Source organism: Doryrhamphus excisus, chromosome 21 (assembly GCF_030265055.1).
Source record: "Doryrhamphus excisus isolate RoL2022-K1 chromosome 21, RoL_Dexc_1.0, whole genome shotgun sequence".
Classification (NCBI taxonomy): Eukaryota; Metazoa; Chordata; class Actinopteri; order Syngnathiformes; family Syngnathidae; genus Doryrhamphus; species Doryrhamphus excisus.
Window position 1 is genome coordinate 9182293 of NC_080486.1, and position 20603 is coordinate 9202895.

The 20603-nt window shown below is 43.1% G+C and overlaps 3 protein-coding genes across 4 annotated transcripts in view; 2 read left to right on the forward strand and 1 right to left on the reverse strand.

The window, feature by feature from the left end:
• The first annotated feature begins 259 nt into the window (after window positions 1-259).
• On the forward strand, window positions 260-8533 carry mastl (microtubule associated serine/threonine kinase-like). Its single transcript, XM_058060374.1, has 12 exons — window positions 260-569; window positions 650-787; window positions 859-998; window positions 1139-1227; window positions 1330-1436; window positions 1507-1657; window positions 1719-1867; window positions 3316-4179; window positions 4501-4642; window positions 6175-6288; window positions 6408-6509; window positions 7238-8533. Exons 1-12 carry the CDS (start codon window positions 402-404, stop codon window positions 7393-7395), a joined length of 2322 nt encoding a protein of 773 aa, XP_057916357.1. The 5' UTR covers window positions 260-401; the 3' UTR covers window positions 7396-8533.
• Window positions 7767-17318, reverse strand: acbd5a (acyl-CoA binding domain containing 5a). 2 transcript variants are annotated; one of them, XM_058060375.1, is made up of 14 exons: window positions 17205-17318; window positions 16885-16991; window positions 16539-16659; window positions 15541-15613; window positions 15350-15467; window positions 15244-15276; window positions 14109-14315; window positions 13901-14041; window positions 13741-13835; window positions 12439-12628; window positions 12127-12332; window positions 8975-9034; window positions 8799-8908; window positions 7767-8595 (listed from the first exon to the last, which is right to left on the reverse strand). In XM_058060375.1, the coding sequence occupies exons 2-14, from the start codon at window positions 16982-16984 to the stop codon at window positions 8583-8585; spliced, it is 1467 nt and encodes a 488-aa protein (XP_057916358.1). In that variant the 5' UTR covers window positions 16985-16991; window positions 17205-17318; the 3' UTR covers window positions 7767-8582. The 2 variants fall into 2 exon arrangements, with proteins under 2 accessions (XP_057916358.1, XP_057916359.1); XM_058060376.1 differs by lacking the exon at window positions 15244-15276 and having other exon boundaries at window positions 17205-17317.
• A 491-nt stretch (window positions 17319-17809) lies between these two features.
• Window positions 17810-20603, forward strand: part of abi1a (abl-interactor 1a) — a 29025-nt gene continuing 26231 nt past the window's right edge. Inside the window, 1 exon segment of the mRNA XM_058060621.1 lies at window positions 17810-18029. Within this exon segment, the coding sequence (XP_057916604.1) occupies window positions 17913-18029 (117 nt within the window). The 5' untranslated portion in view covers window positions 17810-17912.

Here is a 20603-nt window from a genome sequence, read left to right on the forward strand (position 1 = left end):
GCCAAGGGGATTTCAAGTTAGCGTTTTTAGTTTTCACAATGAGATGTATTTTTTTTTAAAAGGGGCTGTGTGCGGTATATGTAATGTCTGTCACTATTTCAAAAATGCCTGATGAAAATGGTTTTGTGAGGAAAATTAAACATTAAGTAGTCACTATACATATTAATATATAGAATATTTTACCAATATTTCAAAAAATGTAACAACTCCGGTATCCTTTCGCGGTTTGAACTTTTTGAGTAGGCATCTGCCTTGTATACCTAACTCAACATCAAAGGACCCCACCGGAAGAGAGCGTTTTTCAAACGTACCAAACAAACCATTACCCGTTCCTTCATGATGTAAGTGTTAACTTAAAGCTAACTGCTGACTATTTTAGACACCGAAGAACACTTGACAAGATGGACGCGGAGGAAAAGCACAAACTTACTTTAAACAATAAAGCCACCGAGCCTCCGAAGGCGCCTTCCATCGAGGATTTCATTATTTTGAAACCAATCAGCCGCGGTGCTTTTGGCAAAGTCTATCTTGCACGGAAGAAATGTAACTCCCGTTTATATGCCATCAAGGTGAGTGGATATTTACCTTCTTTATTGAGTAGAATTAATCCTATATACGTGTAATGAATCATAAATATTTTTTGTTCCAGGCAATGAAGAAAGCAGAAATGGTGGATAAAAATATGGGCGGCCAGATGAAGGCAGAAAGGGATGCACTGGCATTGAGCAAAAGCCCCTTTATAGTTCACCTTTTTTACTCTCTTCAGACAGCCACCAAAATCTACCTGGTAACACAAGCAACACATAACATCTCCAGGAACCTCTGTGTATTTCTGCTAACTTCCTCCATTGTTTACAGGTAATGGAATACCTCATAGGAGGAGATGTGAAGTCTCTTCTGCATATTTACGGCTATTTTGACCAGGACATGGCAGTCAAATACATATCAGAGGTCGCGCTTGCGTTGGATTACCTGCACCGCCATGGGATTATCCATAGGTACACAAACCAGTTCAACCAGTGGCATGATTTACATACGATTGCTCCAGGTTTCTGCGCACACACACACACATACACACACACACACACACACACGTGAACGTCACATTTACATGTTTTTTTGTGTTTTACCTGTGTAGGGATTTAAAGCCGGACAACATGCTTATTTCCAACGAGGGTCACATTAAATTAACCGACTTTGGGCTTTCCAAAGTCAAACTTGACCGAGGTAAATGGATTTGTAAACTGTATGAAAATCTGTGTATTTTAGTATAGTAAACCATAACAAATTAATGACTTAATAATCTAATGTTTTCTGTGATTAAATCAGAGTTGAATCTTATGGATATCCTCACTACACCATCCTTGGCAAAACCCAAGAAGGATTACTTCCGCACGCCGGGTCAAGTCCTCTCCTTGATCAGCTGTATCGGTTTTGTAAGTTCAATATTTTTTTTGGGTCATTTTGCAAGCACTGTACATATGATGGATTACCTTTCCAACACAGAACACGCCTGCGGGTGAAGGAAAGCGTCACTGCAGTGCATCTGCCGCATCCTCTCCCGGGCTATGCGGTAAAGTGAAACAGAAGAATAACTCCCTCGGCTCCCCCCTGATGAGGACGACAAGCTCCCCTGCTCGCCACCCTTGGAAGAAAGGTATGCTCTGGAGTGTCAGATTGGGTAGGAATTTAGGTTTCACTTTAATAAATCTTCACAGGGCCGGACAGCACCGTGTTCAGTCCACATCACTTGGCTAAAAACCTGATGCCCACGCTGATGAAGACGCGAAAGCGGTTTGAGACGACGAGCGCGGGCAGCACCACCGACACAGACGGAGGAGTCAGCCCTTTGTGGGAGCACGAGGAGGTCAGGCAGCCTTTTAAGTGAATTGTATTGAATTATCAATGTTGTAACTTGCACATGTGTCCAGCAGGGTCCAAAATACATATGTGTTTGCCTAAAAGAATTTTAGAGGCTCCATATTGTACAAAGTGGTGGACATAAACAGACTATGGACACATACTGCAGTTAGAGCATCATAAAGGCAGTTTTGCATAATAGGGGACCTTAACATTAGCCACGTTTACATGAGATTTTCCTCTTTCCGAATGACGTACCAGAAAACAGTGTATACATGGAAAGGAATATTCCAATCTCCTGTTGTGTACATGCACCGCTATAATCAAACGGAATAGTCAATGGGGCATGCGCAGTAAAACGTAAACGAAATGGCGGACGAGAGTGTGATTACCACGGTTGTTGGTACAGTTGCTACGCTTTTTTTTTAAAGCAGCAACTTGAAACCCATGCGATCCTGCGGAAAATGACAGCGAAGAAGAGGCGTAGAGGGATGGGATTAATTTTTAATAATCATAAATTAAACAATAATAAATTAATCATTCATTCATTTTCTACCGCTTTTCCTCACAAGGGTCACGGGGGATGCTGGGGCCTATCCCAGCTGTCTTCGGGCGAGAGGCGGGGTACACACTGGACTGGTCACCAGCCAATCACAGGGCACATATAGACAAACAACCATTCACACTCACATTCATATTGGTACATGTTTGTATATTTAAGTGCGAAGTTGCTGAATGATGACTTTAGTGACTGTTATATTGTTATATACAATATTTTTATACACTATACTGTTATATACAATCACAGGGCACATTATAGACAAACAACCATTCACACTCACATTCATACCTATGGACAATTTGGAGTCGCTAATTAACCTAGCATGTTTTTTGGAATGTGGGAGGAAACCGGAGTACGTGGAGAAAACCCACGCATGCACGGGGAGAACATGCAAACTCCACACAGAGATGGCCAAGGGTGGAATTGAACCCTGGTCTCCTTGCTGTGAGGTCTGTGCGCTAACCACTCGACCACCGTGCCGCCCTAAGTTAATAATAATAAATAGTTTTTCGGCCGTCTAGTCTTGCAATTACATTCAGTTCTTTTAAAGTTTGTATCAAAAATGAACTTTGCGCTGTAGTCCAGTGATGACTGCTCGCCGCCATTTTCAAAACCTGAGAGACCTGAGCATGCGCTGAAAGAACGCACCCTGACAACTTTCCGATTGAGCGGGTACAAGATACCTGAATCGGATTGGGGAAAGGAATATTCCACCCCTGTGAATCCGATTATATATTCATTCGGATTGGCACTTTTTTTTCGGAATGAGGTGTATACAAAGGTTAGGTTCTTTCCATTTGAGCAAATAACCCGAATGGAATTGGAATATTTGGGTCCATGTAAACGTGGCTATTGTAAAAGGTATTTTTCTATCATTTGTTTCTGCTCTGTAGAAAGAAAATGTAAAAAGCCAAGAGAATGCAAGAAGACATTTGGAGTCCAAAGAGTCCCCCGTGAAGCCAGACACCCCTCCCTCTGAAACAAAGCCCGTCTCTCTGCTGCCAAGAGATGACGCTTTTGTTCCGTCATCCATCAAGAGAACATTTTCAGACATGCAATTGAGTCCAGAACAGCTGGAGAACCATGCCAAGAGGAACACCGTGCAATACAAACGATGCTATGAGATTCCCCATGACACTGCCGGCTTTCACACGGGCCTCACTGGAGCTTTTTCCGCCATTGGGATCACTGCGACGGCCGATCAGGCCCCCATGCGCTCCAGTCCCATCGCCGTGTCCAAGAGTCTAATTCACGAACTGGAGGAGGAGTTATTGGACGGTGACACCAATAAGGACCTGTCAGATTCCAGTTTCACGTCGCCGCTGGCCGAGAACAGCGCCATTTGCAGAAGCTTGAGTCTGGACTCTGATGTCTCCGTGCTGGAAACGTCGCTGACCTTAGACGGTCATACCTCACTAGAATCGGTCAGACCTCCCAAAAAGAGCGCATCTTCTGAGGAGGACACCGTAGCACCTCCACAACCACAGCCTACCTTCTCTTTTTCCATCCCGAGCTGTGACTCCAGGCCTCCCGATCCAGCCGGCGGCGTGGCGCAGTCCCCCTCCTTCCTCAAGCCAAAGAACGTGGTGGCTTTCCGGAGCTACTGCAGCTCCATAAACCGCTCCAACACGTCGGGCGTGTCGCGGCTCAGCATCGGCTCCATGGACGGCATGGACGTCTCCATGCAGGCATGTCACTCGGGTACCGCTACACCGGTCCAGAGGCGAACCAGCTCGCATAACAGCTCGCTCTGCCAGGTGGGTTCCACTCTGATGTGTAGCGAAGCCTATTTTAACAGCACATTTGCATAATACTGGGCCTTTTTATTGGAATAATTAGTAGACTATGTGAGTGTGAATGGTTGTTTGTCTATATGTGCCCTGTGATTGGCTGGCGACCCGTCCAGGGTGTACCCCGCCTCTTGCCCAAAGACAGCTGGGATAGGCTCCAGCACCCCCCGCGACCCTCGTGAGGGAAAAAGCGGTAGAAAATAAATGAATGAATAATTAGTAAAAAACAGCGCCTCTGCTGGTGGCAAATATAATTGCATCATTATCACCACTATATTTTCTCATCAGACTCCTAAGGCCGCGTCGACCTCTCACACCCCCTTCAGGACACCAAAAAGCGTGCGAAGGGGGCAGCTGCCCGTGGAGGGGGCGCCCATTTTAGGCACTCCGGACTATCTGGCTCCAGAACTTCTTTTGGGGAAACCTCACGGTAAGCGAAGACGGCAGCGAGGCTGTAGCTTTGTTTTAGTTTCTTCCCTCCGACCTTTGACCTCACGTGACTTCTCTGTGAGTTTCAGGGATGGCTCTGTGTGGTAAGTAAGGAGGAGGAGGTTGTTTTTTTTGTTTTTTTTTGCAAGCATGTTGAATCACCTGCTAACTAATTCTCTTTTGAATCAGGTGCTCAGCTTACTGCCTGCTTGGCTGCTGCAGGTGTCAAATAGGTGGATTGTGTAGATCTTTTAACACAGCGCTCACACTACTATGATCAAAATTGGGTTGCCCTGCATATTCTTAGTTGTGGATATTCTTGAAGGGTGGGGCCATGACATGAATAATACTGTGCCAGTCACTGGTCATTTTGAAGGATTGATGCCGCTTTCTGTGCTTTTATGTTGATTATAATTTTTTTCATACTCACCTTTTATAATTCTACAGGCAATTATTACAGTATTGAGTACTAAGAAGGTGTTTGCTGAGGGCTGTTGGCACCTCCGGAGTAGAGATATTGCTTAATACTTCCATTGGTAGTTGCTTGCTAACATCATTCATTCATTTTCTACCGCTTATCCTCACGAGGGTTGCGGGGGGTGCTGGAGCCTATCCCAGCTGTCTTCAGGCGAGCGGCGGGGTACACCCTGGACTGGTCGCCAGCCAATCACAGGGCACATATAGACAAACAACCATTCAAACAATTTGGAGTCGCTAATTAACTTAACATGTTTTTTTTTTTTTGGAATGTGGGAGGAAATCGGAGTACCCGGAGAAAACCCACACATGCACAGGGAGAACACACAAACTCCACACAGAGATGGCCGAGGGTGGAATTGAACTCGGGTCTCCTAGCTGTGAGGCCTGCGCACTAACCACTTGTCTACCGTGCACCATAGGTCACCTTTTAAAAGTTGTTTTGATGGTCACAAGTGGATGATTAATGAGTACAGAGATGGCCGAGGGTGGAATTGAACCCTAGTTGCTAACATCAATCCCATGAAATTGTTATACGCAATACACAATTAGTATTTCATGTTGAGCAGCCAAACCCCTTCCTATAGCGCTGTAAGTTCCATTTCCTCTTCTATGGTTATCATCACAGCTTTATCCTAATAAAGGTTGTACTACCTACGAAAGCCCTGGAGAGGGAACAGGAAGGTCTTTGCAGAGGGATGCTGTCACCTAGTGGCGTTGTATAGGAATTGCAGGAATGTTGCTTAGTGTATAATTAGCCTGTTTGTTAGCTGCATAGAATTGATACAGAATATTGAAGATATTTTGAGCAGCAAGACCCTTTCTCATGGTGCAGGGAGTTCAATTTCCTCTTCTATGGCTATCATCACACTTTTTTTTTTTTTACAGTTAATGCATATACCTTAATAACAATGCTCAGGAGCTCCTGATCCAAAACAAGGTTGCTAGTACGATACCCATTTTCTTGTGTGATGATCCCATTAACCCACCGAGTGCTCACCCAACTGTGGTGCTCGGCTCACACGCGTGTGACTGACATGTCTCCTTGCCATCCAGACTGCATGGTGGACTGGTGGGCACTGGGCGTGTGCCTGTTCGAGTTCCTCTCAGGCGTGCCACCCTTCAATGACGAGACGCCTCAACTAGTTTTCCAGAATATACTCAACAGAGGTGGGGCGGTTTTATTATTATTATTATTATTATTATTATTATTATGGTATTGTCACCTTGTGTGCAGTCCCCAAAAAACAAATGATTAAATTTTTGCTTTGTTGCTAAATGGCCTGAAGACATCCCCTGGCCTGACGGAGATGAGGAGCTGTCGGAGAAGGCGAGGAATTCCATCGAAATCCTGCTGACCATGGACAAGACTAAACGGGCAGGACTGAAAGGTCAGATCTACGTGATACAGTGGAGTCATTGTTGTGGGATATTTGAAATTGTCTTCATAACGGTGTTTGACACCTCAACATTAGCAGTTCACCGCCAAATTTGGTGCACCAGATTGTTCTGAAAACACGGCCGCCATTAAACAAAAAGTGAGCAACTAATTGTCCGCAGTACATTGAACATTTGTCTAATGATGATTTTGTATTACATATATGCTGGTGCATCTTCCTAAGCATTTTTGACCACGACCCATAGGGGGCGTCATAAATGTCATTCATTCATTCATTTTCTACCGCTTTTTCCTCATGAGGGTCGCAGGGGGTTGCTGGAGCCTATCTCAGCTGTTTTCAGGCGAGAGGCGGGGTACACCCTGGACTGGTCGCCAGCCAATCACAGGGCACATATAGACAAACAACCATTCACACTCACATTCATACCTATGGACAATTTGGAGTCGCTAATTAACCTAGCATGTTTTTGGAATGTGGGAGGAAACCCTGGAGAAAACCCACTCATGCACGGGGAGAACATGCAAACTCCACACAGAGATGGCCGAGGGTGGAATTGAACCCTGGTCTCCTAGCTGTGATATCTGCGCGCTAACCACTTGTCCGCCGTGCCGCCCCGTACATGAAAAATGTACACACTAATTTAGAGAATGTCCAGTGGGATACATTGTGGTGGTCTGAGCATTTTATTTTTTTTTTCGAATATCATTTTGTCCCAACAGAGCTGAAGTGTCACCCGCTGTTTGAGGGCTCCGACTGGGAGAACCTGCAGAACCAGCCTATGCCGTTCATTCCGCAGCCCGAGGACGAGACGGACACATCGTACTTTGAGGCAAGAAACAACGCTCAGCACATCGCCGTGTCAGGCTTCAGTCTTTAGTCAAGTTTCCCGGTCTGGCTAGAAATGTTTAAAAAAAAAAGTGCAATCACTACTTACATGAGGTTTTTATGTCATAGTTAATTGGCTACAGTAGTTTGTTTTACTAGTTTCCTTCTTTCCTATGATGTTTGTGTAAACGTGTCTCACATTTGATTGCCGCACATATACCTGTTGAAGAATTCTAATATATGTACTGACATATTTTATTTGCTCGACTGCATACTTTAAAAAAAAAAAAGGTTGCTGTTTTTATGCTCTTGATCCATTTCCTGCACACACAATGTACTCCGTCACCCTTCCCACGACACCCCAATAAATAATAAAACAAAGTAAATTGTGCGTGCTGAAGAAAACACCGCAGGACACTAATACGCTTTATGAAACTTTTATTTGAGGCTTAGATTAGGACATGCAGAGTGCGCTCTATCCACAGGCAGAGGGCCACAAAGCCTTCAGTAGAAACTATTAATGTTTTTACATTTTATTACAACATAATGGCTCTTTAACAGGTTAGTGCAGACCTTTTTGGAAATGATTTTTTTTATTATGACAATGCAATGAAAATATTGCATTTAGGTCTGCTCCCCTTGTTTACAGTTTGTATGGATGTCACTACAGTACATTATATTATCACACAATTAGACAACATAGAAAAAACATTGATGACAAGCCAGTTATTGATTTGGTCCAGCACTACAAGCGCTACAATATGTGAATATGAAAGCCATAATGTGTGCGATGGGATGTTGAGGCACTTCTATGTGGATCATGAAACCTAAACATTAAGCTGGCCAGTAGATTGTTGTGTTGCTAAAAGCAATAAATATTAATACTAATCAGAATTACAAAGAATATCACATATTACAGTTATATATTTATATATTATCCTCACATTCTCGCTTCCCTAGCTAGTCGTTATAACAGTTTTAGCAGCATTGCCTGGGCAACTATTTGAAAAGTTAAAACCACGTCAAAAAAAGATTATCTGGCCCACTTGTGCAGAGAAGCCCTAGTTACTATGGAAACAGCCATCATTCTGTGGATTTCCCTCAGCGCAAAAGACATTCTTTTAACACCACACACACATAGGACATGTTTTCTCAAGAGTTTCGTCGTCTTCTTAGTGCAAAAGCAAATGATTACTGGGCTGCAAGTGGGAGAAACCACTGCCGAAAGTCACAGGGGATTCAGTTGAGGCGTCTGAGGAAAGAGGAACACTTATTAAACTACTGTGTGTGTGTGTGTGTGTGTGTGTGTGTGTGTGTGTGTGTGTGTGTGTGTGTGTGTGTGTGTGTGTGTGTGTGTGTGTGTGTGTGTGTGTGTGTGTGTGTGTGTGTGTGTGTGTGTGTGTGTGTGTGTGTGTGTGTGTGTGTGTGTGTGTGTGATGGGAGGATGAGGAGTACCTTCTCCTCCTCTGCAGGTAAAGGCTAATGAGCCACTGCACCACAAACGGCCAGACCACAGCAAAGGCCAGACTGGTGGGAGAGATGTCAAAAGGCCACCAGGATGGTTTCTAGAGGATAAGACGTGTAATGCAAAATTATTATTAGTTATTACAATGAGTCAGGAGTTAGCTCACCTGAATGTTCCTATTGACTGTGGTTGACAAGTGAACAGGAGACATGGCCGCTGACCTGGCCTGGAAAGATAATGACAAAATTAATATCTCCTTAACCGCTGTGGAAAAAATTGGCATACTCATTCATTTTCTACCGCTTGACTGGTCGCCAGCCAATCACAGGGCACATACAGTGAAGAAAATAAGTATTTGAACACCCTGCTATTTTGCTATTTCTCCCACTTAGAAATCATGGAGGGGTCTGAAATTTTCATCGTAGGTGCATGTCCACTGTGAGAGAGATAAACTAAAAAGAAAAATCCAGAAATCACAATGCATGATTTTTTAACAATTTATTTGTGTGATACAGCTGCAAATAAGTATTTGAACACCTGTGTATCATCTATAATTCTGACCCTGAAAGACCTGTTAGTCTGCCCATTAGAAGTCCACCTGCACTCCATGTATCATCCTGAATCAGATGCACCTGTTTGAGGTCGTTAGCTGCATAAAGACACCTGTCCACCCCATACAATCAGTAAGACTTTAACTTGTAACATGGCGAAGACCAAAGAGCTGTCCAAAGACACCAGAGACAAAATTGTACACCTCCACAAGGCTGGAAAGGGCTACGGAGCAATTACCAAGCAGCTTGGTGAAAAAAGGTCCACTGTTGGAGCTATCATTAGAAAATGGAAGAAGCTAAACATGACGGTCAATCTCAATCGGAGTGGAGCCCCATGCAAGATATCACCTCGTGGGGTCTCAATGATTCTAAGAAAGGTGAGGAATCAGCCCAGAACTACACGACAGGACTTGGTCAATGACCTGAAAAGAGCTGGGACCACCGTTTCCAAGGTTACTGTAGGTAATACACTAAGACGTCATGATGTGAAATCATGCATGGCACGAAAGGTTCCCCTGCTTAAACCAGCACATGTCAAGGCCCGTCTTAAGTTTGCATATGACCATTTGGATGATACAGAGGAGTCATGGGAGAAAGTTTTATGGTCAGATGAGACCAAAATAGAACTTTTTGGTCATAATTCCAATAAGCGTGTTTGGAGGAAGAAGAATGAAGAGTACAATCCGAAGAACACCATCCCTACTGTGAAGCATGGGGGTGGTAGCATCATGCTTTGGGGGTGTTTTTCTGCACATGGGACAGGACGAGTGCACTGCATTAAAGAGAGGATGACTGGGGCCGTGTATTGTGAGATTTTGGGGAACAACCTCCTTCCCTCTGTCAGAGCATTGAAGATGGGTCGTGGCTGGGTCTTCCAACACGACAACGACCCGAAGCACACAGCCAGGAAAACCAAGGAGTGGCTCCGTAAGAAGCATATCAAGGTTCTAGCATGGCCCAGCCAGTCTCCAGACCTGAACCCAATCGAAAATCTTTGGAGGGAGCTCAAACTCCGTGTTTCTCAGCGACAGCCCAGAAACCTGACTGATCTAGAGAAGATCTGTGTGGAGGAGTGGGCCAAGATCCCTCCTGCAGTGTGTGCAAACCTGGTGAAAAACTACAGGAAACGTTTGACCTCTGTAATAGCAAACAAAGGCTACTGTACCAAATATTAACATTCATTTTCTCAGGTGTTCAAATACTTATTTGCAGCTGTATCACACAAATAAATTGTTAAAAAATCATGCATTGTGATTTCTGGATTTTTCTTTTTAGTTTATCTCTCTCACAGTGGACATGCACCTACGATGAAAATTTCAGACCCCTCCATGATTTCTAAGTGGGAGAAATAGCAAAATAGCAGGGTGTTCAAATACTTATTTTCTTCACTGTATAGACAAACAACCATTCACACTCACATTCATACCTATGGACAATTTGGGGTCGCCAATTAACCTAGCATGTTTTTGGAATGTGGGAGGAAACCGGAGTACCCGGAGAAAACCTGCGCATGCACGGGAAGAACATGCAAACGCCACACAGAGATGGCCGAGGGTGGAATCGAACCCCGGTCCTCCTAGCTGTGAGGTCCGCGCGCTAACCACGAGACTGCCATGACGCCAATTGTCATACTATGGACCTCTATTGTGTTGCCTGTGTGGTAATTTTCGAGAAAATCTACCACATGATGGCGCCGTTATTGGACCCTGTTTGAGGAAACTGAGGATATGCTAGCATGTCTTCAAATGGTAATCCGTCGTCATGGCCTCAATTTCCACAGCTATGCCAATGATATTCAGCTTTACATCTCCATCAACTCCAACATTTACTCCACCTTCACCAACTGCTTAACTGACATCAAAACCTGGATGGAACACAGTTTCAAACAGTGACAAAACAGATATTATCATCATTGGTCCTAAAAACATCACAACATCCACCCTCATTCCACCCCCGCTCATCCGCAACCTCGGCACCCTACCCTTTCTTTCGAACCCCACGTCAAACAATTAACCCAGAACATAGCCCGACTCCGTCCATCACTTTCATTCTCTGCCGCTGAATCCCTGATCCACGCATTTATCACATCCAGAATCGACTACTGCAACAGTATTCTTTACGGTACAACATCCAAAACCCTCAACAAACTACAATATATTCAGAACTCCGCTGCTCGCCTCCACCCGCTCCCGTGAAGACATTACCCCCATCCTTAAAAACCTCCACTGGCTTCCCGTCCCCCAATGTATCCATTTCAAAGTCCTTCTCATCACCTTACAAGGCTCTCCACAATCTGACCCCTCCATACCTCACAGACCTCCTTCATCCACACAATGCCCCGCGTCCCCTTCGCTCCTCAGACTCCCAACCTCCTGGCCAAGCTCTGAACCTAGGGAGACAGAACCTTCTCCATCGCTGCCCCCCACCCTCTGGAACTCTTTGCCCCATTCACTCCATGCTTGCCTTGACCTTCCCACCTTCAAAAAAACAACTGAAAACCCACCTGTTTAAATCCGTTTTTAATGTCTAACTGCGCCCCGCCCCGCTTTTAGCCTTGTTTAGCTCTGAATTAATGTGTGGATATTGTATTTTAATGCATCTTTTACTCAACTCTATTTTTATTTATTTTTTCTCTACTGTAAAGCGTCTTTGAGTACTCTGAAAAGCGCTATACAAATAAAATGTAATATTATTATTATTATTACATAACAAATGTACAGTAGCCAACCCATAGACTGCTACTTGTAGTCTATTCTCTCTAACCTACCTGAGTGGCAGTAAGGGCTTCCAGGGTGTGGAGCCTCTCCAGGACGCTCCTCATGTCATCCTGTAGCTGGGCCAGCGCCGCCACTATCTGCTCGTTCAGGTTGACGCCGGGCGTGGACGCACCGCCTCTACGGCTGCCGTCGCCATCATCTCCGCCGTCATGTACCGGCTTCAGTGCACCAGAGCCATGACTGGAGGACCTGGAGCCTGGATAGCGCACCACAACAACAACAACAAGTGAGTCTGCCCTCTTCTGGTTCAAACAAAACTAACTAAAATGCTAACTAAGCTATTTGACAGCAGCGGTTTTTACCTCTTTTGCCTCCGACTGAGGAGTTTGGCATGACCACGTTCAACCTTGACCTCTGCGTAATGCTCCTGCCAGCATCTCCATCCTCTCCTCCGCACCTGATCATCTGTGGTGGTCCCTGGACATCCTGACAGTTCTCCTCCTCCTCCTCCTCCTCCTCCAGGTCATCCAGAGAGCGGTTTTGCTCTACACTCTTTAAAACATGAGCGACTTGATAATAGTCCTATTGTCCATCACTGTTACAAACAGTATTTCCTCAAATAGTGGCCTCCACTGTCATGGATGCTATGAACTCAATCATCCACTTGTGACAATCTAAACAACTTTTAAAAGGTGACCTATGGTGCACGGTGGAAAAAGTGGTTAGTGCGCAGGCCTCACAGCTAGGAGACCCGAGTTCAATTCCACTCAATTTCAATTGCGTGGGTTTTCTCCGGGTACTCCGGTTTCCTCCCACATTCCAAAAACATGCTAGGTTAATTAGCGACTCCAAATTGTCCATAGGTATGAATGTGAGTGTGAATGGTTGTTTGTCTATATGTGCCCTGTGATTGGCTGGCGACCAGTCCAGGGTGTACCCCGCCTCTCGCCCGAAGACAGCTGGGATAGACTCCAGCACCCCCCGCACCCACCTCCCACAGGCTTCTCTACACATTTTAAAATGCAGCCTGGACAGATACAGACGTGGGAGCCATAGGTTTGATGATTTTTACTCAGTGAATAGGCGAATATATATATATATATATATATATATATATATATATATATATATATACACACACACACACTTTATCCACCTAATAGTAATGAGTGGGACAGAGGGGGACACACTTTAGCAACATTAGCATATATTTTTATCGACATTTTACCAGCAGTGTCAACCTGTTCGCCTATTCACTGAGTAAAAATCATCAAACTTGTGGCTCCCACGTCTGTATCTGTCCAGACTGCATTTTAAAATGTGTAGCGAAGCCTGTGGGAACCAGTTTTTCCCTTTATTACATGTATTTACTGATGTTACATTCATTCATTTTCTACCACTTATCCTCACAAGGGTCGCAGGGGGTGCTGGAGCCTATCCCAGCTGTCTTCGGGCGAGAGGCAGGGTACACCCTGGACTGGTTACCAGCCAATCACAGGGCACATATAGACAACCAACCATTCACACTCACATTCATACCTATGGACAATATATATTAGTCTAATATATGGGACCTATAACATGGCTAACCAAAACAGCAGCACCTATCGAGGCACTATACTATATGAGGAAATCTGATCATTGTCATTTGTGTTCTCTCTTGCCTCATCCTGACCAAACTGGTCCACAGAGTCACAATACACTTCGCTGTCCGAATCGCTCGCAAGCTGGGTGAGAGCCGCCACGTCCGTGCAGGCATCTGAGAAAGGGTAGAAAGACTGCTCAGCACCACGGAGTCAAACATCAATAGAAATCCTTCCTCACCCTCATGGTGGCCGTTGAGCAGAGGTCGACCGTCTGAGGCGTCCTGAGGACCAAGCGAATGGCTGCCGTTGGTCAAATGAGCGACGCCGCCATTTGCGGCTTTGTGCGTCCTGCCAGACGCCTTCTTCTTCGGCTGTGAAGCTGCGGAGAAGCGTGATGAAGAGGGGAGATTTCCAAAAAACTATTTTGACAAAAAGGTTTTTCTTACCTTTTTTGACCTGCTGCGTCTCAGCATCTCTTTCCTCCTCATCCTCCTCCTCTTCTTCTTCTTCTTCTTCATCACCTGAGCTTTCCTCCTCATCCTTTGGCATTATTTTGGCTGGCCGGGTCTCCAACGTTCCGTTCAATTCCATGTTTCTAACGATGCTTTTCGCCATGCTTTTTGAGCACACGGTGTTCAGGGCCGTGCCGAAGCCTGGCAAAAAAAAAAAAAACGACAGCACACCATCAAACCGTGTTCAACTCCATAAACAGACATAAACAGAAATAAGAGTACATTTAGCGGAAAAACTGTCAAAACAAAAGATCTAATTGCTGCTTTGAAGCCTTTCGCCCCTGCTGGCCATTAACCAGAATGCACGCTTCAAATACATCAAGATAGACTTTATTGTCATTGCGCAATAACACAGCAGTGAAATTGCCAACAGAATGTCGTTTCCTGGCTCCTGTATAATAATAAATAAATGTGGAGAATAAATAGATGACATCAAATATGAACAATGTACAGTGTAAACAGTAATTTTTACAAATAATTTAAATAATTTTGAATAAATAATAATTAAAATAAATGCATATGAGGTGGCACAATGAAGGTTTTCACTAGGTTTTGGGGGAAATATTTGGGTCAAGTCACATAAAACGAAATCTCCCTTGAGCAAGCATTAACAATAATTGGCTATTGGCTAAAAAACATAGTCGCTTTGTCGTCTTATTCTAGTGTATTTATGAACAAGCATAAACAAGTAGCCCCAAATCTATTTGTGGCGGGCCATTTATGGGCACTTTAAGTTAGCAGACTTAAAAACCATAAGTCTATTACCTCTGTTTAACTTCTTATTCCACTTATAAGACTGTATGATGTTACAAAATAAGACGTGTATGGCATCTGTGATGCAAATCAACTTTGCCTTAGTTCTTAAAGTTAAACGAGACAGTTATTGTTTAACTGCGATTAATTTCTTTGTACACACCCCGTCCTCTTGTGTTGTTAAAGACTTACGATGCGTGAAGCGACAGGACCACAAAAATTCTACACTACTACATCTGCATCTAAAATAATGGATGCTAAAAGCATATCTGCTATTAAAAATAATTAAAAAAAAACAGCACAGTTATGTACTTGCCTTCCAGCTGCCTAGCAAACTTTGTCAAACGGGCTGAGTGTGACAAGGGGCAAATTGTTAATAATAATAATAATAATAATAAATTGGTATCATCGTGGAACCTAACCTGTGCTCAGGTCTGATATCTGTGTAATCTTTTTCTTCTCATCCACCAACTCGTAGAAGGGACCGAGAACCCGCAGGAGCTCCTCCACCTCACCCGTCATGGGCATGCCCTCCAAGATCTACACCCAAACATGAATCCAAAGGTAAGTATTTCAACATTTCTCATGAACAAAAGAAAAAAAAAAAACATACCAGCTTCATTTCGTCAACGTAAGCCGCCATTGCTGCTTCTTTGGTCATGTCACCCAGAGTGTTCCATGCATCCCTGTTTTAAATTAACACACAAAACTAGTAAATTGACTTTGTTATGATAAGGTCAGCATGTTCCCCCGACGAGTTACAAAGTCCAAAAATACATGTTAGAATTTCCTGATAACCTCCCGCCTCCAAATGTCACGATAGTAGGAAAGGAAGTGCACCGCCCAAGTGGGTAAGAGGTTAACATTTTCAATGTTATTTTTTTAATCTAGCAAAACGGCGGGGGTCCAGAGATCAGCTAAACCAAGCAATGCGTGTTATTTGAGGGCAAAAAAAAAGCAAAGTGTTGTGCAATGTACGTTTAGTCTGCAAGATGTGTCACATTTTGCATAATATCTGTTCATTCAATTTAGTGAAAAGCAAACTTATACAGACCCATATTAGGCCAAGCATTCATTTTCTACCGCTTTTTCCTCACAAAGGTCACAGGGGTTGCTGGAGCCTATCCCAACTGTCTTCGAAAGGCGAGGGTACACTCTGGTACATGTTTGTATATTTGAGTGTGAAGTTGCTGTATGATGACTTTAGTTATATTGTTATATACAATATTTTTATACACTATACTGTTATATACAATCACAGGGCACATATAGACAAACAACCATTCACACTCACATTCATACCTATGGACAATTTGGATTCACCAATTAACCTAGCATGTTTTTGGAATGTGGGAGGAAACCGGAGTACCCGGAGAAAACAAACTCCACACAGAGATGTGGGTGGAGGGTGGAATTGAACCCTGGTCTCCTAGCTGTGAGGTCTGCGCGCTAACCACTTGACCCCCGTACAGCCCTTAGTCCAAGCAATTAATGTTTAATCATTTTGGTGCACCACGTTGCTATGTCAATATGCAATGTGCATGAACACACTTCCACAAAACTGATTCATTTGAACAGTAACTGGTTTTAAACGTGTCGTTATTTCCTCACCATTTTGCTTTCCCCACTGCATCCCAGAAACCAGGCCTGGGGATATTGCACTTTCCCACTGTAGCTTGCTTGTAGTAGCTATAGAATTTCAGCATCATGTCATTGGAGGGCTGAAATGAGCCTAGTATAAGATAAAAAGCAAAGTGTGTTTAGTTGCACTTTTCAAGTCGTACATGTTGATAAACAGCGTTGCAGCATGTCTGCACTTCAAAGTGGATTAAGCCTTTTAAATCCAGTGCAAAGCAAAGCCGTTGTAACGTCGTCACTTGCAAGCAGTTCATGAGGAAAAGTGAACCGGTTCGACTCTCCGATTGAATCCGATTAATGTGTTCGCCTGTCGACTCACCATCCGGGGGCAAACTCTTGATGACTTTGACGGCGGCGTCGAACCTCAGCCGCGTCAAATGCGTCTCCTCTTCCACACCGACGGATGTGACCACCTCCATTATGACACTTAAAACACAAACAAGAAAAGAGCTAAAGTCGCCATTTTTTCCTAATCAAAACACCAAAGAAAGCTACACTTTGCACCGTCGCTAGCTAACACTGTTATTAGCAGAGGAGGCTGATATATAGCATAAATAATTTCACGATGACATCTGCATTTATTACACATTTTATGCTAAATATAATTCCAAACCGTTCGCACAAATAACTGTATCTTACCGTTTAAAAAAATCTGACAGCCTATCTGGGTGTCAGAAGGCGACCTGCCTCTTGTCTTCTTCGACAAGACGCCATGTACAGTATAAGCTGTCAGAGGTGCACTCTGGGAATTGTAGTTTTAACAGTTATTAACCAAGCGCCCCAGTAACCAGAAAAGCCCCATACACGGCAGAACTAACGTAAACACCCTACATAATAACGATGACAACGGAAAGCAGTCCACATTTTTAATAAAATTGATTAAATATAAGTAATGGCAGATTTTGAGGCTTTTGTCCGGTAAAGAATACATTTCCCAATATGCACCTGTATAGCTCAGCGGGTGCAAAGAAGAAGAAGAAAGCAAAATCTCACTCTGTCAGTCGTATTTTAAAATGTTGCTAATATTATCTACGTTGTAACTTGCTGATGTGCTGCATGTGTAAGTTTTCAATGTTAGTTACGTTGAATTAACATATTTTAATTAAAAAGTTTAATTAATAAATTACGTTTATTTTGTGTTAGAATGCGAAAATAAACTTATCATTATGCTGCGATAGTTGTCTAGCGCGGAGTGACACATCTTCTGTAAGTAAAGACGATCTTTGCCTTTAAGGCCCCCACAATAGCAGGCGAGGGAGGGGCCGCTCCAAGGCTGATCTGGTGGCGGCTGCTTACTCGAGAGGAAGTCGGCGAAGGGACAACGACGCTCTGCGGAGACATGTAAAGATGGCAGAGCTACAAATGTTGCTCGATGAAGAGATCCCGGCCGGCAAGAGCGCGCTCGTCGAGAGTTACCAGAACCTAACGAGAGTCGCGGACTACTGTGAGAACAATTATGTGCAGGTAAGCTAACAAGGCAAGCTAACTCCGAGTCTTCTTTTGTAGGGGGGGGGGGTGTTGAAAGCTCGGGATTTTGAATACTCTTCTGGCACAGGAAATGTGTATAAATAAACTGTCTTGTTGAGCAACAATCCTCCGCATTAAAAAACAGGTTTGTGGGCCAGCATATCGCCGCTTCTGTATGTATACACGGAGGGTGTGCCTGACTTCCCCCCCCCCCCCCCCTCTCTCTCTCTTCATAACACGCCGTGTCGGTTACTGCCGATGCGGAGGCTTGTTTAACAGCCGGTCATTGAACGCGTCTCAGCTGTGTTTTAACTTGCTTTTATTTGAAGTGGAGGCCTTTTAAAAGAAGTGGTGTTCTGATTCATAGAATCCATCATTTCCACGCCACACTGCCCATAATAGCGTGTATGAACATTATAATGACCAATAAACCATTGTAAAGTCACCGCAAAAACTGTGTGGCGTGGTTGTGGGAGACTTTTGTTGCTGTGGAATCATTATCTCTGCAGCCTATTATGATGCCACATTTGGGTGTGTAATATGCATGGTAGTCTGTGGAATGCAGTGTTTTAGGGTTGGAGCACAAGGAGGAATATAAAGTCCACTGGTAGTTGGTCAATAAAGGTTGGAAGTATTGATCTCCATTCTTACTAAAGATCTTCTGGCATTCATCTCTGCAGGCTATGTAGCTTCTAGCTTCTCTTTGTCGTGTTGCTTTTAGATCCATTTGGTGAAAGTTAATCTCAATTAGACGGCTTTTCTGTGAGAAGGCAGCAGCAGCAGCAGCAGCAGTAGTAGGAAGGAAGACGAAGAGCCACCATATCAGTAGTGATGGAGGGTGTGTTTCTTCCAGCTGCACTCCCCCAGGACTCCCTGTAATTTTGTTTTCTTCTGAGGCCTTGTACGATTTGGCAGCATTGAGGCACCACTCGGAAGATCTGTGCCAATTATAGCCCACACAGAGCAGCTTCAGATGCAACAAAAGTGTGTGGTTCTTTTGGGGACAAAGCGTCCATTATACAGCAGGCATATATAGACACTACAAAAAGTTAGTTGTCGAGTATTAAATTGAATAGTAGCTAATCAGAACTGAGTGTGACTTGACTACTCCTGATACTGTAATAGCAAATAAAACATAATCCGCACTTGGGTAAAACTGTCATCATTACATCTTTAACTGTACATGCAATGTTTGTTTGTTTTTTTTTTAGTAAAAAGAAGTTAACCGCAACTGTCATGTAAAAAAACCTCGAGGCAATATAAACAAGTCGCGACACGTATGGCTCCTGGCTAGCTCAACTGTGATTGTCATACAAGTATAAAAAGTTGTTGGGTAATACGTACACGTAATATAAATATAACACAAATTAAACTCTTTCAACACTAACAAAAGGATTTGTTATGTGGGATTATCTGTCATACAAGCGTAAAAAGAAATTAATTAAGGTGAAATCGTGTAAGTCGCCCCCGCATATGTTGACCAAGTAACCGAGTCCCTGTTCAAGTGCCCGCTTAAATTGACATGAACATATTTGAGACTCAAAGGGGTCCTTTCCGTGTGACAAATCGGTCATAGAATGTCGACGTGTGTTGTAATATAGTTGCCTTTTCTTTATTGCTCAGCTGCGTGGAACTGTGTGGACAAATATGGAGGACATTGAATTATGACAATATCCAATGATAATATCGTATTAAAAAAAATATATATTATTTTTAATTTTATTTATTTTACATTTTATATATATATAAGCAGCATAAAATATAAAATAAAGTTAAATAAAAAAATATGTATATATATTTAATGGGATATTGTCATAATTCAATATTATATATATATATATATATATATAAGAAATATAAAATAAATAAAATAAAATATTTTATAATGGGATATAAAAATCTATCGTATTTTATAATAATATAATAATAAAAATATATAAGCAGCATAAAATATAAAATAAATAAAATTAAATTAAAAAATATATATTTTTTTTATGAGATATTGTCATAGGATATTGTCATAAGTCAATGTCCTCCATGCTTTATGGATAATATATATATATATATATATATAAAAGCATAAAGCTTTTTCAGTGTTTCGCCTCCTCAGTAAATCGAGTGACCGTTTTACCTGTCATCCTGCATGATCCACCATAACATTCCATCCATAACTGGGTGGAAGTCACAGAAGAACGCGCAAACATTGTCAACATTGTGGCAAAGGTGGCGCCATGTTTCTTTCTCCAGATGGGACCCACTCTTACTTTTGTTCTTATGTTTTGTTTTATCTCTGAGTGACATGTACAAAGAATAAACAGGAAAAGCAGTCAAGGACTAAACTTGAATGTAGTTGTAGCTGCCTCCAACTTGTATTATTGGGCCACTTCCTGAGCCACGGGACAGGAAGTACACGCCGGTGTGTCATACGCTAAAGACAAAAACTGGATGAGTTAAAAAAAAAAAAAAATGGGCGTTGGTATTGTCCTTGCATCGTCTTCACCATCTGTCGGCGTGTGCTCAGTGACACTCGGGGAAGGTGAAGTAGGAGTGCTGCAATGACGAGTCGCTTCA